The sequence below is a fragment of the Manis javanica genome, chromosome 9 (genome assembly GCF_040802235.1).
Source record: "Manis javanica isolate MJ-LG chromosome 9, MJ_LKY, whole genome shotgun sequence".
NCBI lineage: Eukaryota > Metazoa > Chordata > Mammalia > Pholidota > Manidae > Manis > Manis javanica.
Genome location: NC_133164.1, coordinates 101,834,059 through 101,851,295, shown reverse-complemented (window position 1 = coordinate 101,851,295; position 17,237 = coordinate 101,834,059). Strand labels below are relative to the sequence as shown.

The following is a 17,237-nucleotide window of genomic DNA, read 5'->3' as shown; positions in this document are numbered from 1 at the left end:
AAAATTATTTTTCCTCCTTGAAATTATAATTAGTAAAATTACATGAGTGTTTTTATTTTATAAGAAGCTTATTCAGCTATTCAGATGCCTCCCGAATATAAATATAAAATGTTGGAAATGACACATTACAATCCTATCTTCAGAAAGGAATTTGCCTCAGTTTTGTACAATACTCTGTATTTAAATTTAATTTCCCACTTCAAACACTCAGGATTTACTGTTTAGAAATCCCTGGAGAAATGTACTTTTTAGGCAGAATTCAAGCTAGACTAGTCCTGAATTATATTACCATATTTTGCCCCACAGAACCTAGTGTAAGATGTAAGCCTGTATCCTGAATTGTGTGTGTGTGTGTGTGTCCTTTAATCATCTCTGAGGTGTGTGTGTGTGTGTCCTTTAATCATCTCTGAGGTATATCCATACATGATGACCATAAGTTAAAAAATTGTGGGTACTAATTTCTTTGAAGCATAATGATTCAGAACTGAGACATCTTTGAAGTTATATTTTTGGCTCTTGCCCTAGAAAATATACATATGGGAATGAGCCAGATACGTAAATAATAGCTAAGGAAGTATGCTCAGAGAGCCTGATTGTATTATAAGTAGGTTTAAGAATTCACCTATAAGATTTGGATTGGAATCTGAATTATAAGCCCTCAATAGCCAATATTGCTTTTTGTAATGTTATATAATGTTCATTTTTGTTACTTGGAGTGATTTCTTTATCTTTGGTAGCTAGGAGAAAAGGTGGTGAGATTAAATTGCAATTGCACTAGATTTGTTCTAAACTTTTATAGAAACGCCACCTCCTGGATATATCAGTGAAGATGGAGAAACAAGTGATCAACAACTAAACCAAAGTATGGATACAGGTAAAAAAAAATTTGAAAATATCTCGGTAATTAGATAATATGTTTTGCCTTGTTTGAAATGCACAAGAGTTATTCATAACACTAAAATTGAGAGATGTTGGGACACATATCAAGAAAAGAATCTTCTGCCTTGATTTCATCACATTGAACCAGGGAGGGCCCTGTTGTCAGTGAAAAATTAACATGCTACTGTGCAGAATGATTTTTAGAATTTTCTCATTAAAATTACTGAAAATTTGAAAACACTTTTCAAGTATTCTGTGCTTCTGTTTAAAATTTTAGTTATCTTATGAATAAATGTCTTTGTGATGTAAGGCCATAACTAGCCCAGTAACAGATTTTTTCAAAGGAATTTGGAGGTGAGGGATGAGGGTCTGCATTTCAGTGCTCCTTTAACCTAATAGTGAGTTTTGAATTGTAGTAGATTGTTTACACAAAACACCTTGTAGCCGACCTGATTTAATTAATTTCTAATATTTAGTCATCAACTCCAAACATAGTGGACAAAAAGTGTTAATATGTAATTCGCATTACACACATCAGAGCTTTAAAACAGTTATGTCATAAAATGTGTAACCCATCAGAACTAATAGGTTACCAGTGAAATAGTTGTGATGTTATTGTAATTGTCTTATTTGATGTATTCCTCCTTGTCTGTATCTTAAGGATTGGACACTTTAATATCATAACCTGACAAACATAACATTAGCTTTTCTATATAGTTTATACTATTTGCAGTTATGATAATCTAAGTTTTTTTAAAATAAATTAACATTGGCAGGAGTTGGGACAGGGGAGGACTGGATTTAACAGTAATTCCATTGTTTAAATCCTTCCATTATTTAGACCCAAGTAAAGATGCTTTTCCTATAGCTAATCATGCTTGTAGCTGTTAGAGTAGTAGGTAGCCAAGAAAAGTAAATTATCTAATGATCATTGGAAATAGCATGTTGTACAGCTTAATACAAATGTCTTACTGCAGATAATAGCTCTCCAAGTGTGTTTTCCTAACATGCCTGTATATCAAAAGAACTGTATTCCTGAATCAACCATGTTCCTTTTTTGCCCTATGATGGATGACTGCTGCTGTGACATTGAAAAGCGAATGCCATGAAAGATGCTCAACTTCACTAGTCATCAGTGAAATGCAAATCCAAATCACCATGGCATGCTGCTTCACACTCACTAGAGTGGCTGTAATCAAAAAAGGACAGTAACAAGTGTTGATGATATGGAGAAGTTGGAGTCTTCATATGTTGCTGGTGGGAATGTAAAATGGTTCAATTGTTTCAGAAAGGTTTGCCGTTTCTCAGAAAGAAATAGAGAATAACAATGTGACCCAGCAATTCCTAGGTAAAAATAAAATATCCAAGAAAACTGAAAACATATCCACACTAAATTTGTACATGTAGGGACTATTTATAAAAGTATGTAAATGGAAGCAATTCTATTGTCCATCAAATGATAAATGGAGAAATTAAAGGTGGCATATCCATACATTGGAAAATCATTCACCATAAACAGAATGAAGTACTGACATAAGCTACAACATGGATGAACCTTGAAAGCACTGTGTTAAATGAAGAAGCCAGGAACAAAGGGTCACAAAGATTCCAGTCAGTGCACAAATGTCTGATCGTATAGCTCAAATGTGGGAAGAGCAATAAAATAAATATAATCACTGGTAATGGAATGGGTCATAATTGAAAAGGGGAGAACAGGCCAACTAACATGAATTCATTGTTTTCAGGCTAGCTTTGAACCTAATATTTCTAATTCTGTTTCAGTGGGAAAATGTTACTGACTTTTTCAAAATGATGCATTTAAAAATTTTCCTGTAATGACAATCACATACTTGATTCATGAGATGCTAAAATTTGGTTTAGCTAGCAGTCTTCTACCCACTAACAATTCTTCTCTCAATGCCATGGAAAGAAAGCTCTGACTGATGTAGGGCCCCAATTTAGAACAAAATTGACCTCAGTTTAAACTCTAGTCCCTACCTTCACTGAAGGGAAGGACATGATTAAATTCGTCTTTCAAGCGCAGCTGGGATAGGAGTTAATATATTTTAAAAGGATAACCAGAGGACAAATTAAACAGAATAAAGAACTGTACGAACAAGCCCCTGTTATTTTTTTCTTTTCATTTATATTCTCTTTACCTCCTCCTTCTCCCCTCCACCTTTCCTCCTCTTCTTCACTCACCCCTACCCCCATCCCCGCTGTATTTTATTATTACATTCTCTGTTCAAGCCTTCATTCTTCCTTTAAAGTCTTGTGGACAAGTCTCATGGACATTAACGATCAGGCTGGACATCACAGGAAATCTAAACACTTGATTAAGTTGTAATTTTTTCTTGCTGTAAGCAGTTCTGTGTACCGAGACAAGGTTCACATACCACACTTAGTAGACAGCTTCTCTAACCAAGTGCATATAATCAGGATAGAATGGTCAGATGCTGAGCTAGACTACATGAGTTTGAATTGTTCCTCTACTGTGTACTAGCTAGGTGACCTTGGCACATAGTCTCCTTATCTGAATTAGGGATAGTAACACCGCTCAACCCAAAGGGTTGTTAGCAGGATTAATATTCGTAAAGCAATTAAAAGTGTTTCTAACTTACAGTAAGCACTATCTGAGTGTATTTAAAGAAAATATAAAAGGAATTCACTACAAAAAAGGAAGGAAGTTGATTATGCAAAAATTAGAAGGTAAATGAGAAATTGAGATCCAGGGAGAGAAGCAGTTCACTTTTTATGCTTAGAGTCTTCTCAATATAATTTGAAAGTAAGGTTATTTGTCAAGAATGAAAGATCAGGTTTGAGAATTTTAGGATAGTTGTCTTATTGGCTACACTATCTTTCTGCAGTGTCTCACAGTTTTTAGATAGCATATAACATGTCCGTCATTAGATGCATTCTTCACTATTTTTACCTTTATAGAGCTATTGTGAATGTTATTTTTCTTATTATTTTCTAATTGTTCCCAGGATACTGAATAAAATTTGTTTTTATGTATTGATCTTTTTTCCTGCACTTTGCTAAAATCACTTTGGTTCTAGTAGTCTGTAGATTCCTGAGATTTTATGTGTATACATAGAAAATGTATGTTAAATGAAGACAATTTGCCTTCTTCCTTTCTAGTGTTTATACCTTCTTTTTCTTTCCTGGCTAAGATCTGCAGTAAAATGTTGAATAGGAATATCACAGTATTGTTTTTGCTTTAGAAATATTTTGTATTTACCTACCTTTTTGTTTGCCATTTCTGCTCTCCATTCCTTTCCTAGAGACATCAGTCCAGTTTTAGCACCATTTGTTAAAGAGACTTTTTCTTTCTCCATTGATTTATCTTGGCTCCTTTGTTGAAAATCAAGTGATAATGTTTATGTGGGTCTGAGTTAGTCTGCTGAGGCAATTCAATGAATTCATTTCACATAATCTGTTTTTCAGTTTTATGATTTCCATTTTAAAGTCTTTATCTGATAATTCCAGTATCTAGTTCATATGTAGGTCTGCTTCTGTTGACTTTTATCTCTTGATTATGGGTCAGTTTTTCCTACTTTGCATGTCTCATGTTTTTTAATCAGGTGCTGTATGTTGTGTATAAAATAATGCTAGAAAGTAGTATAAATATTTTCCCTTGCAAAGAGTGACCTATTTTTCTCTCTGGCTGCTCACTTAAGGAACTAATCTTTTCTGTATAATTAAGGACTTTCTTTGAATGGGTGATGATTAGAGGCCTTAATTAATATCAGATCACCTCAGGTTTGAAGGAGGAGCAGTCCCCTAACTGAGCAGGACTTTCAGATTCGAGTATGGCAAGATTGCAGGATCTCGCACTGCTTTCCAGCCTTGCTCAAAACTTCTGTGCTATCATGTACTTAGCCAAAGACATGGGGGGGTTAGAATTGAGTAGTGAAGAGGACTGTACCTTATGCTTGGACTTCTCAGATTCCATTTGCCTGTGCATGGCCATTACAACTTTAGGTGGTGTGCCCTTTGGCACAATCCTGTGTGTCTGTGTCCTGACTTGGCCCGTGGTCCCAGTGAGGAAAGTGGTTAGCACTCTTTACTTATGTAGGAAGAGCTCTTCCTTCTCCCTAACTATTTCACTTAGACTTAACTAGAGCTATAGCTTTTTGGTAACTTCATAGAAAAAAAATTGTTTAGTGTGCTTGTTATTTTCTCATTGTTATTTTAGGAGCAAGGATTTTTCCCTGTCTTCTACATTCTAACCATTAGGGGAACCTTGTAGAAGTTATTGATAAAAACAAAAGAAAAACTTTATTTTCATTATGAACAGAATTCATGCTCATTAAAAATTTGGAAATTCATAGAACATAATAAAGAAACAGGAAAATATTTTTTTAAAGCTGACACTGGCATATTACACATATCTTTTTTGTCCAATCTCATATTTCTACCATTCTATGTCAAATAAAAGTTAAATAGTATTTTACAGATAAAATTATGACTCAACATTTTGAATTATGCAACAAAAATGCTCACTATATATTAAAAAGCAGTAAAACAAAACTTAAACATTGTTTAATTATATCATCTTGCAATAATTACACTCTTAATTAAAAAAATTCGACGCTTACCAAAAAAGCCCACAACATTCCAATAAACATCATAGAAAAATGGCTAGAAAGTGATAGAGGAATTTGCACCTAGGATGCAGATCCTAGAGATCCTGTTTTTGACTATTACATGAGACTTTTTCTGTCTGGTTTCAGAGGACATGGGGAGAAATGCATGCTATTCAGATATACTGCCATGGGTAGGACTTGATTGGTGATTAGGTAGGGGTAAGGTTGAAAGAATTACCCAGTATGATTCCCAGTTTTCGAAAGGTTTGTTAAAGTCATTGATCTGTGTTCAATAAATTATATTTTTTAAAGCATATATTCTAAGCCTTTTTTGGTATAAAAAGAAAATGGCAGGTGATTTTAGTTCTTCAGGATTTTTTTGTAATGAAAACGAAGGATATAAAGTGAAATGATTTGTAATGAAAACAAAGGATATAAAGTGAAATGATTTTAAGACCTTTAACTTGCCTTGTCTTTTTGTATATGCCTTTTGAAAGAATGATTCTATTTTTACTTTTTCATTTGAATGATAATTTATGCTTTGTTACACTGAAACTTATTAACTAATATATTTCTTCACCATTAATTTTGTTTAGGAAATTAGAACTAATTTTAATTCTCCTCAAAGATATTATAAAATAAATAATAAAGGTAACTAATCTCATACCAAAATGAATTCTGTTTGGAGCAAACACTTAAATGGAAAAAATGAAGCCTATTATTTCTAATACATGACACTTAAGAATTTTTTACTCTGAGTATGAAACATGCAATATATAAAAACCATACGAGAAGAGATTAATTTGAATAAGTAAAATGTTAAATGTTAAGACTACCCATTTATTAGAATGGCCAAAATCTAAACCTGGCAATACCAAATCCTGGCAAGAATATAGAGCAACAGAACTCTTCATTCATTGCTTGTGGGAATGCAAAATGGTACGGCCAGTTGGGGAGAGAGGTTGGTAGCCTCTTAGAAAACTAAACATACTTTTAACCATATGATCCAAAAGAATTTACCCAAAAGAATTGAAAATTTATGTCCACACAGAAACCTGCATGTGGATGTTTATAGTAGCTTTATTCATAATCATGAAAACTTGGAAGTAACCAAGATGTCTTTCAGCAGCTGAATGAATGAACAAACAGTGGCACTTCCAGACAGTGGATATTATTCAACACTAAAGAGAAATGAGCTATTAAGTCACAAAACTACATGGAGGACCCTTAAACATATATTACAAGTGAAGGGAGCCAATCTGAAAAGGCTGTGTGCTTCATGATTTCAACTATATGACACTCTGGAAAAGGGGAAAACTGGAGAGTAGAAGAAAGATCAGTGGTCACAAACAGTTAAAGGGGAAGGAGGATGAATAGGCAGAGCACAGGATTTTTAGGGCAGTGAAACTACTCTGTGTTATACTACAATGGTGAATATATCATTACATGTTTGTCAAAATCTATAGAATGTATAACACCTAGAGTGAACCATAGTGTAAACCGGGCTTTGGGTGATACGGACATGTCAGTGTTGGTTCCTCGATGCAACGAACATACTACTGGTGCCAGATGCTGATGACAGGGGAGGTTGTATGTGTATGTGGGAACTCTGTACTTTCTGCTTAGTTTTGCTCTGAACCTAAAACTGCTCTAAAAAATGATGTCTGTTAGAGAATTTTAAAAATGTTACCTTGTAAGATAACCAAAACAAACCAAAAACTTGGGAAAATAGAGTTGTCCCTTTAACCCTATCAAATTGGAAGTATCAAAAGGGAGTGATGCGGACTACCTTATAAATTGTTGGGGGAACTAAGTATTTTGGGAGGGTACTTTGGCACTTAGGAAAATTTAACACATGCCTTTTGATCTAATATTTCCTCATTAAAAATATTTGTTTCCTACAAATATGTGCAACTTTGAATGCAAAGATACATGCACAGGGATTTCTCTAGGTCTTTTAGCTGCAAGTAGCAGAAATCACTGATGCAGACTAGCTTAGTGAGACAGACTTACTATTTCTCATAACTAGAAGTCCCAGACTTCTGTAGCAGCATGTATATTAAGTAAGTAAATTTTTGATCAACTTACCTATTTTAAAAAATGTTCTTAAAATCTTTTAACCTCTTAAAGTTTTCTATATGATTATACTGAATCCTTTACACAATCTGTAATTCTAAATTTTACCACATCTGACTGAATATTAGTCTAAGTTAATGATCTGTCACTCTACTCAATGTATTTAATAGAGGAGTAAACAGTTAAGAGATGTGAAAAATAGGACAGTTTCCTTCTTTTCTAATAGTGGCTTTGTATTTTTATATCAGCTCAGGAAATAGCACTTAAGTTTTAGCTCATTGTTCTAAATATATTTTGACCTTTCTTAGTTGTACCTGTTGTGACTTGCCAACAGATTTTGCAAAGTGAGGACCAGAAAAAGAACATATGAGCTTCATTTGGTTATTGAAGAGTGTTCTGTCTTCTAAAAAATAATTGTCACCTGTTCTCTATTTCTGGTCATCTGTTTATCTGGGGATTGCCATTTCACCTGTGTTGCCTATGGGTCTAGTGGTGTGGGGGACAGGAGAGGAGGTGCACAGAGGAGGATCTGACTGTCTTATTCTACATCTCTGCCTTTGCTCTATATTCAGAGCTGAGGAGCTGTGGGGCATGCTCTTTTAGATAACTTGCCCAAAGTTTATAGAGAATAATAACCAGAAAACAAAACTTACCATGTAATTATTATATGGTTATTTAATAACATTTATAACAAATGTGTTTTGATTGCATGGAACTGAACAGAGTAATTTCTCAATCATCCTGTTTTTCTTGTGTCAGTATTCATTCCTTCTTTTTCTTAATGTATTTGTGCCTCCCTCATTTTCTTGACTCGATTTAGCCTGTTTACCTAAATCTGGAAGAAAGAAATGGATACTTTTCTAAGAAAATAAAATTTACCAAAGTGACCAGAAAATAGAGCTATCTTACAGACAGCTTTCATAGAATAGAGAAATGTCTTAAAGTAATCCTAGAAGATTATTGACTGCAAACAATTACACACAGGAATTTTACAAAACTATTAAAAATTGTGTATTACAATGCTATTCAAACTGTTGGAGTATAGAAAAGACCTAAAGCTTCTAGGTTGTCTTTATAAAGCAGCATAACATGGCACTTGCAACATAAATCTACCAACCAGTACTGCTTGAGATTATTGCCACAAAAGTCCTGAATAAGGAATTTTCCCTCTCATTCTCAAAGCTGGCATCAGACTTTATGGGAAAATACTAGAAGTAGTCCCTGAAAGTTAAGACAAAAATATCCACTGTCACCACTGCTTTTATCAAAGTGTGACAGACCCCAAAATGATTAATAGATTAAATAACGTGAAAGTTTTAATTATGCTTAGTCAAAGTTAGAATTAAGAATCATGACAAATGACCAGAAATTTGCAACCCATAACATGAAAGGACTAGTATCCCTAGTACATAAAGAGCCTTATATAAATTGGTGAGGAAAGTGATCAACACCCTAATAGAAGAATGAGCAAAAGAAAAGAACAGATTATTCACAGAAGGGAAATACAATATAAGGAAGTATAAAACTGCTCAGTGTCATTTATAAGGAAGATAGAAGTTAAACTGTACCATGTTCTCATCTATCTGATCACACACAAGCAGGCTCTCACGATTTACTGGGAAGGTGAACTGATACAACCTTTGTAGGTGACAATTTTGGCAAAATCTGTCAAAGTTACAAATTCATAGCCCTTTGACCTGGCATTTCCTCTTAATTTTAAAAGTCTATTATTTGATATGGTTGGAAGTATTGCAAAATGTAAAATAGTGGTCATTGTAATCTTAGTTCTTAAAGCAAAAGATTGAAAATAGCCTGAGGTGAGTATCCATCAATATGGAATCATAATATACCATTATGTAATGTTACACAACTAAAAAATATATATATAGTGGGGTAAATAATAAGGAAACATACCAGTATCTCTGATAAGTAGTGTAAAAGCAAAGTTCATAACTTTGTTACCATTTGTATATAAAAAGTGGGGGGCACAGAACAGTGTATTTATTTGTAGGTTCATAGCATATTTCTGGAATGATACACAAATAATTGATAACATTGAATATCTTTGGGAAAGGGAACTGGGTGGCTAGATGCCAGTACTGTTTATACTTTTTATACCTTTTCTGTATTGAAACTTCCAAATTAAACTCATATAACACAGTTGTATGTTTTGAATTCTTGGGATGTAAATTATGTGATAATTATAACAGATAACCAATTTTATTGTTGCTTGCTCAGAAATTCTGGGTATACTTCCACATCTGTTTTAAAATGGAATCCTTCTATTTCAGGATCTCCAGCAGAACTATCTCCTACTACTCTTTCCCCTGTTAATCATAGTTTGGGTAAGTTGGAAATATTTTTTTCCCACCATTTTTATACTGTATCACTTTAAATGCCCCTGTGGTAATTTTTCATAGATGAGAAATGAATCCTAAAGAATAATCAAATGATTGTTCAAATTAGTACTTTTTTAAAAGCAATATTGATAAAGTACCTCAATATTATCAATATTACTAAAACTTGTATGGTACATATAAGAAATTATATTAATGGAAACCATATTCTGTATTCATGGAAAATTCTATGACTTATGGCTGAATTTTTATGAGTATGTTTATGATATGTTTTATTACAGCAATTATTGATAAAAGAGGTATGTGTATATACATGCTGTAGTTTATTCTTGGCCTTCTTTTTACCTTACTATTTCACAATTTTTCAGTTTCTATGCATTTGGAATTTACACTACAAAATTTTCAGTTTTTATCATGATACTCCTTATGATGTCTTTTAATCAAAACTGTTTCTTGTGTTGGTTTTCTATTTTTGTAACTCACTGAAAGTGTCATGTTAAAATGGACAAATGTCAGAAATACATCATATTTTGCACTCTGTTATTATGACAATTTTTCTTCTTGTGGCTTTTGACGTTTTAATAGTTTCTCCAGCTTTATTCCACTTCATCCTACTAGAAATTATCAATACATTATGCAAGTTGATTTTCTTTACCTGTTGTGGTTTTATATTTGGACAAAAACTAATGTGACTAGTAGAACAAATGATCCACCGTAAAGTCTAAAAAAGTTATATGAAAATTAGGTGACTTAATGAAATGGAGGAAATTTGAAAAATTAAAAATCTGGTCTGACTGGATGGAAACAAGTTTGTGATACAGATTTGTTAAGTCCACTTCCTGAGCTGTTGCCAGTGTAGGCTGACATAGAGCATGTAAAGATGATGATAATTCAATCTATTCTTGGCTTGAATTGTCCACACAACATTTCTTGCTTTTACGGGTTTGGTTTTTTCCCTCCAGATTTGCAGCCAGTTACTTACTCAGAACCTGCATTTTGGTGTTCAATAGCGTATTATGAACTAAACCAGAGGGTGGGAGAGACCTTCCATGCATCACAGCCCTCACTCACTGTGGATGGCTTCACAGATCCATCAAATTCAGAGAGGTTCTGCTTAGGTTTACTCTCCAATGTCAACCGAAATGCTACTGTAGAAATGACAAGAAGACATATAGGTATGTGTTTATTTCCTTGTGTGAAAAACCAATGCCGTAATTCACAATGTGAGCATTACATGGTTTACCACATCAAGAGATCATGTGCCAAAAAGCCTGCCTTCTCTGTCAGTTTGAATGCATTCCTGGTTAAGTACATGCAGCATCACTGCTTTTAATAGATCCTGGTGATCCATCCATCTGCAAACTCTTATCTTCAACTTCTCTTTATTTGGCGCCCTTGATTCTGGGAAGGCCTTCAGTAAATATATGTTAAAATTATTTTGCTTAGTCTCTACCAGTCATAAAATTGCCATGTTCAGATTTTAGGTTATAATTTTAACAATAATGGAATTTTTTCAGTTTGTTTACATCTCCTTGTTTTTTCCCCCTTCATTGAGTTCATACATCAAATTTTCTCACTATTCATCTGATCTAAAACAGGAACTACCATTTAATATATGGTTCAAAAAATAATTTGGAGGATCTCAGAATGTGGTATTCTCACATACTTTTTCAGTAAGTTTGTGAGGTTAAAACTATCTTGATAATGGTACTAAGATATTTTTTGCCTTTTCAGTCTCATTCTCTCATGAGTGTATAGTGACAATTTCAGAAGCTATGAGACATGATTTAGATTTCTAAGAGATTAAATGTAGAATCTGATGAGAATCCAGCTCTGTTCTGTTAAGTCAGACATTAAAGAGATTTGCAAAAATGTAAAACATTGCTACTCTTCTCACTAATTTTTCTTGCTTTGGAAAACAGTTATTTTTTCATAAACATTTATGTTAATATGCAATGGGTTTATTTTTATTTTTACATGAATTAAGAAATTTTTTGAATCTCAGTTTTAGTATCTAATATGGTATGTTTCCATAGATATAATCCACATAAACAAAAACTGGAGTTTTCAGGGTTTTTTTGAGAATGAGATAGAAAAAGTTTGAGCACCACTAATATAGCTGAACATAATTCTAATCACCTGAACGTAGCTTTTTTTAATACTAGCTTGCTTTTGTTTTCTATTTAATTAACCATTACCTCCCATGAGAAATACTGCTGATCACTAAAGAGCGAGGGTGCTGCTGCAGGCCAGTGACTTCAGAGGTCTGTTACTTGGTTCCTTGTGGAATTTCTCCAGTCTTACTTGTGTAAATTTTGTATCACTTCTTAAGGTACCCAGCTGTCCTGTAGGTGGGGAAGGCTTCTGAGTACCCACCCTACTTTTAACTAAAATCATTCTGTGTTTTTTTGTGGTTTGGGGGTGGTTCTGCATACAAATTAACAGAAGGTATCCTCTACCCTGTTCACTTGTCTAAGAATTTTAGATTGCTGTGATTATTCAGTCATCTTTTTACTTTTGATTTCTAGTTTATTGTGTGGTTTTGATCAAAGAATGTAGCCAGGAAAATGACTACTTTTTAGACTTTTGATTTCCTGACAGTCAAGTACATGATTGGTTTTTTCACAAATATTTTGTAGGCATAAGAGAACAGGGCACCAGGTTCTGTATTTTTATATTAAATCTGGCTTGTTTTATTAGTTTTCCTTTGCTGTGTAACTTAATGTCACACACTAACCAGCCTGAAATAACACAAATTTATTATTTCATGGTTTCTGTGGGTTAGGAGTCTCCTCAGGGGATATCAAGGTTTCTCAGCTGGGCTGTGTTCTCATCTGGAGCTTGAGGTCATCTTCCACGCTTAACATGATTGCCACAGAGTTCACTTCTTTGAAGTTTTAGCACCGAGGTCCTCAGTTTCTGTAGACTGTCAGCCAGAAGCTGCTCTCATTAACTAAACGCCACCTGCCTTCCTCACCACATGGCCCACTCCATCCTCACAGTCAGCAGTGGAGAATCTCTTGTGTTGAATCTGTCCCACTCACATTTTGAATCACTTTCATCATGGACAGTCCAGTCCCTTGTAAAGGCTGTCACCTAGTTATGTCAAGCCCACCAAAAAAAATCTCCCTTTCTTGGGGTCAGCTGATTTGAGACCTTAATTGTATCTGAAAAATTCCTTGACATACAAGCACCTAGGTTAGTGTGTGACTGAATAATAGATGTGCACACACCAGTGGTGAGAGTCTTAAATGCTGTCTTAGAACTCTGCCTTTCATAGTTGATTTTTAAAATCCTTATATTTAATATTTTGTGTGCCTTTGGTATGCCAGGTTCTGAAAGTGGTGGTATATTAAACTTTCATAATGTAATTTTTTCTTACCTAATTCTGCTTATAAATCAAGGGATTTCATTGCTATAATAATACATAGTCTTAAAAGGGGTAAATGACTCTAACATCTTGATTTTTATTACCTTTTTTCATAACCTTAGTGGCATCTTTAAGGAAATGCTGCTTATTATATAATGAAGGCATATTTATCCAAACATTGGTTAATTCCTTCAAAATTAACTCAATTTATTTTACTTATTTTAAAAATATGTATAATTTATATGAAATTATTTTACTCTATGTACTTCTCGACATTGTTCACATACACTTGATAAGCATGTATTCTTTTTACAAATCAGTAAAATCGTTGTTAAAAACTACATGGAAAGTATACAGTGATATGTTTCTAAACTAGACTTCAGAAAAGCATAGTTATGGAAAGGTTGTCAAAATACCTTACATCATTTTAGTATTGCTCCAAGAAGACCTCCAAAGTCATACTAAATAATAAATGTTATAAAACTAATCCCATATGTATTTTGTTTTAGGAAGAGGAGTGCGCTTGTATTACATAGGTGGGGAAGTTTTTGCTGAGTGCCTAAGTGATAGTGCAATCTTTGTGCAGAGCCCCAATTGTAATCAGAGATACGGCTGGCACCCTGCAACAGTGTGTAAAATTCCACCAGGTATGGATTCAACACCGTAAATAAATGTACCATATCAACTTGCTGAATTTTTCTAGTTGCTATTAATTTTAGGAATCAGGAGATGATTTGCATGCTCATAGTCTGATATCATAGCCCTTTTAAAGTTATTTTCTTTTGGTGATACTCTTTCACAAATTTCTTTTACTTTTTTCAATCATAGGCTGTAATCTGAAGATCTTCAACAATCAGGAATTTGCAGCTCTTCTGGCTCAGTCTGTTAATCAGGGTTTTGAAGCCGTGTATCAGCTGACTAGAATGTGCACCATAAGAATGAGTTTTGTGAAGGGTTGGGGAGCAGAATACCGGTAAGAAATACATGTTCAGTTTCTAAATTTCCACAGCATAGTCCTTCTTTCATCCATTCTTTGTGTCTTCTGGAATTTATATATATCTGTTTCATTGAAGAGTCAGCAGATCTTATGTAAAATAACAAAAAAAAAATTGGCAGCCTCTAGATTCAAAACTACAAATTTCTGTGCAGACATTATAGATGATACAGTTAAAGCCAATACAGACACACATTGTAACATGATATGGAGTATTAAATACCACAGGAGGCATATATTTGAAGGGTTATGTCTGTTCAGGGAAGGAGAGACAGTTTCTCTGGGCTTGGAGAAGGTTTCTGATGGAGATGGCATGTGATCTAGAGTCTGAAAGATGTGTAGGATTCAGGTAGGCTGAGTTAGATTCGATTAGTTAGGAGGGGTTGGGTAATGAACCTCCTGGCAATAGAATGTTTCCGTTTGACTGGAGTATAGAAAATAAAGAAGAATAAGGCTGGACAAATAAGTTGAAACCCCTTTGAATATACAGTTAATAGGTAGAATGTTTTTTAGTGATAGAAGGGGGGGGTACTTGCTAGGTGCCAGGCACACCGTGTTGTGTTTTAAATGCAGTCTCACACCTTCCAACTTGGCTAAGAATTACTGTTTCTGTTATCCTTTCTCTTAATAAGGTTGCAATCTTTGTAGGTAAAAAATGGTTCAGACTAATACTTACTTGGAAATAAGCTTAGAAAAGATTTGATAATTTGCCCAAGGGCACATTGTAAGTGGTAGAGATGGGACTTGAAGAAAGCTCTCCTTGACTCCTAACGCCTTCTCTACAGTTAGTAACATTTACGTAATTGAGTTTTACAAAAGTTAATTTGTCATCAGGGGATAAAAGAGACTAGATTGTTGCTAAATTAAACAATAGACTAGCTTCCATATCAAAGAAAGAGAAGACCTCCTCAGCACATGAAAGGATAGAATTATGAGTAAAATACTTAGTCTTCCTCCAACTCTTATTGCTTACTCTCCGAGTGCCTTCCTAAGAAGACATTAACATAATATCATAAGTTTTCCTGTTAAATCCAGCAGTTGGGCCCATCACAATTTGTTTCACTTTATTTGTAAACTTGATTCCCTATCTTGGACATGTTTGATGATGTATATAGCTTTTTGAGGCAGTGAGATTTGAGGTCTGCTCATTGAAAACTTACAAAAACATCCTCTGTGTTACATAGTTATATCCTAGAATGAAGACTTGTCACTATTTTGTCCAAGTTATATTAGAATAATTAATTTTGTGACTTGTTCTCTTTTGTTTTAATCATTTCCCTTTTGAGATGTGATACTTTTAAAGAATGCTGAGTTCCTTTTTTCCTTCAGACTTGAGTTGACCTGAGTTAATATTAAAATTAGATTCAGATGGTACTATCTGATAACTGTAAGTCAGACTTGTTTTTTCTTTTAAAAAGATAGAATGTTGCAGAATATGATAAAAATTCAGTGGAATTAAGTAGGAACTGGATAGGTCAGAGAGGCTTCCATGTACATCTATAGGTCTCCTGCTAAGAACCATTTTCAACAGTGGAGAGAGGTACTGCTCTTCATTCACCATGGATTCTGCCATTCTTTAACCTAGAGATAATTTATATCTGTAATTATGAGAAGCACTAACATACATTATATTTTTATCTATGGAGGCAGGTACATCTACTTTGGATAGTGTAGTAGTTCCTTTAAAATTTAAAATTTACAAATCAAAATGCTGTCAGATACCCACATATCTGTGAACTATGGGTAGTTACCAGGAACCTTTTATCCTTAGTGACACTGGAGCTGAGGAGGTAAATCTATTTCTAAAACTGTTTTTCATTTTCTTTAATGCCAGCTCAGTGCCAGCATAAAAACCAGGAAATGAAGTAAACAGGAAATATAGATGTGTAAAGAGTTCATGTTGAAGTGAGAAGTATGCCTGAGTTTAGTGAATCAGTACTGAAGTGAGTAAACAGGGAGGGGAATAAATTATGCCTCAGGTGCATTCCTATGCTCTGTAAGTCCAGTTCCAGCCTTCCTAACCCTGCTGCCCTTTGGTTACCTGGGTTAAGAATATTCCTGAAAGTTAAGCTAATCTAGTAATAAATAATCTGATTGAAGCAAACTGGAAAATATCCAGAATTCAGCAAATGGCAAAATCAAAATTAAAAGACACCTTGGCAAAATTACTGCACAGGGCCTGATCCAAGGTAGAGAGAGAGGCAGGAGAAACATTTTGTGAAGAATAAAACAACAAAAACAGGGGAAGGTAAGAAAGGGTCCATCTTGACTATACCTCATGGTCAATGTCAGTTGACTTGTGTGCTAGTGCAACTGTAAGGTGCATAAACCAAAATAAAGGAGCTAAGTCAGAATAAGGTATCACGTCTGTGTAGATCAGATTTGGGACTGTTCTGTTATATTCCATGTGTTATATTTTAGGAATGATCATGTATGAAAATGTCTTAGTGTGTGTCTCAGACCCTGAGACAAGGATTTGAGTGCAGGGAATTTATTCAGAAAATGGAGGAAACGCTGGTAAGGAAGGAGGAAGTAGGGAAGTGAGGTAGGGGGAGGAAGACAGCCATACCATTCTTAAGCCATCTGTTGTGATGGGTGGGTCACTGGAGTTATTCCCTTAGGAAACACTGGGAGACAGTAAAGAACATTCAGAACTATTCCACCCAGAGGGAAAGGAAACTGGGCATTTAAATGCCAGTTCGAGTATCGGTGATTGACAGTGGCTCCCAGGGATGTTCATTTCCTGGCACTTGTAGTCTGCTACATGTGTGGACTGAGCAGAGAAGTATTCAAGCACAGAAATTCAGGTGGCCTGCAAATGGAAGTTGACTAAAACACTCAAAAATCTAAAGGGATCAGCAGTATAGTGGAACACTGACACCATCTGCTAAAGAAAACCACATCCTTTAAAATACAGTTTTAAATTATATTGGGCATGTGTCTTTCGGAAGGGAAGAGTTGATATGGCCGTT

At 34.5% G+C, this 17,237-nt stretch overlaps 1 protein-coding gene across 7 annotated transcripts in view; it reads left to right on the top strand.

Annotated features, from left to right (window-relative positions):
* The window catches only part of SMAD2 (SMAD family member 2), a 76,511-nt gene that overhangs the window by 50,533 nt on the left and 8,741 nt on the right, over nucleotides 1–17,237 (top strand). For 5 of the 7 annotated variants that reach the window (XM_037016854.2, XM_037016848.2, XM_037016838.2 and 2 more), the window contains 5 exons: nucleotides 800–874; nucleotides 9,836–9,889; nucleotides 10,864–11,076; nucleotides 13,781–13,918; nucleotides 14,100–14,244. In XM_037016854.2, the coding sequence (XP_036872749.1) occupies nucleotides 800–874; nucleotides 9,836–9,889; nucleotides 10,864–11,076; nucleotides 13,781–13,918; nucleotides 14,100–14,244 (625 nt within the window). Of the gene's footprint in view, nucleotides 1–799; nucleotides 875–9,835; nucleotides 9,890–10,863; nucleotides 11,077–13,780; nucleotides 13,919–14,099; nucleotides 14,249–17,237 lie in introns of those variants that run through there. The other 2 variants (XM_073213024.1, XM_073213025.1) reach the window with 2 other exon arrangements.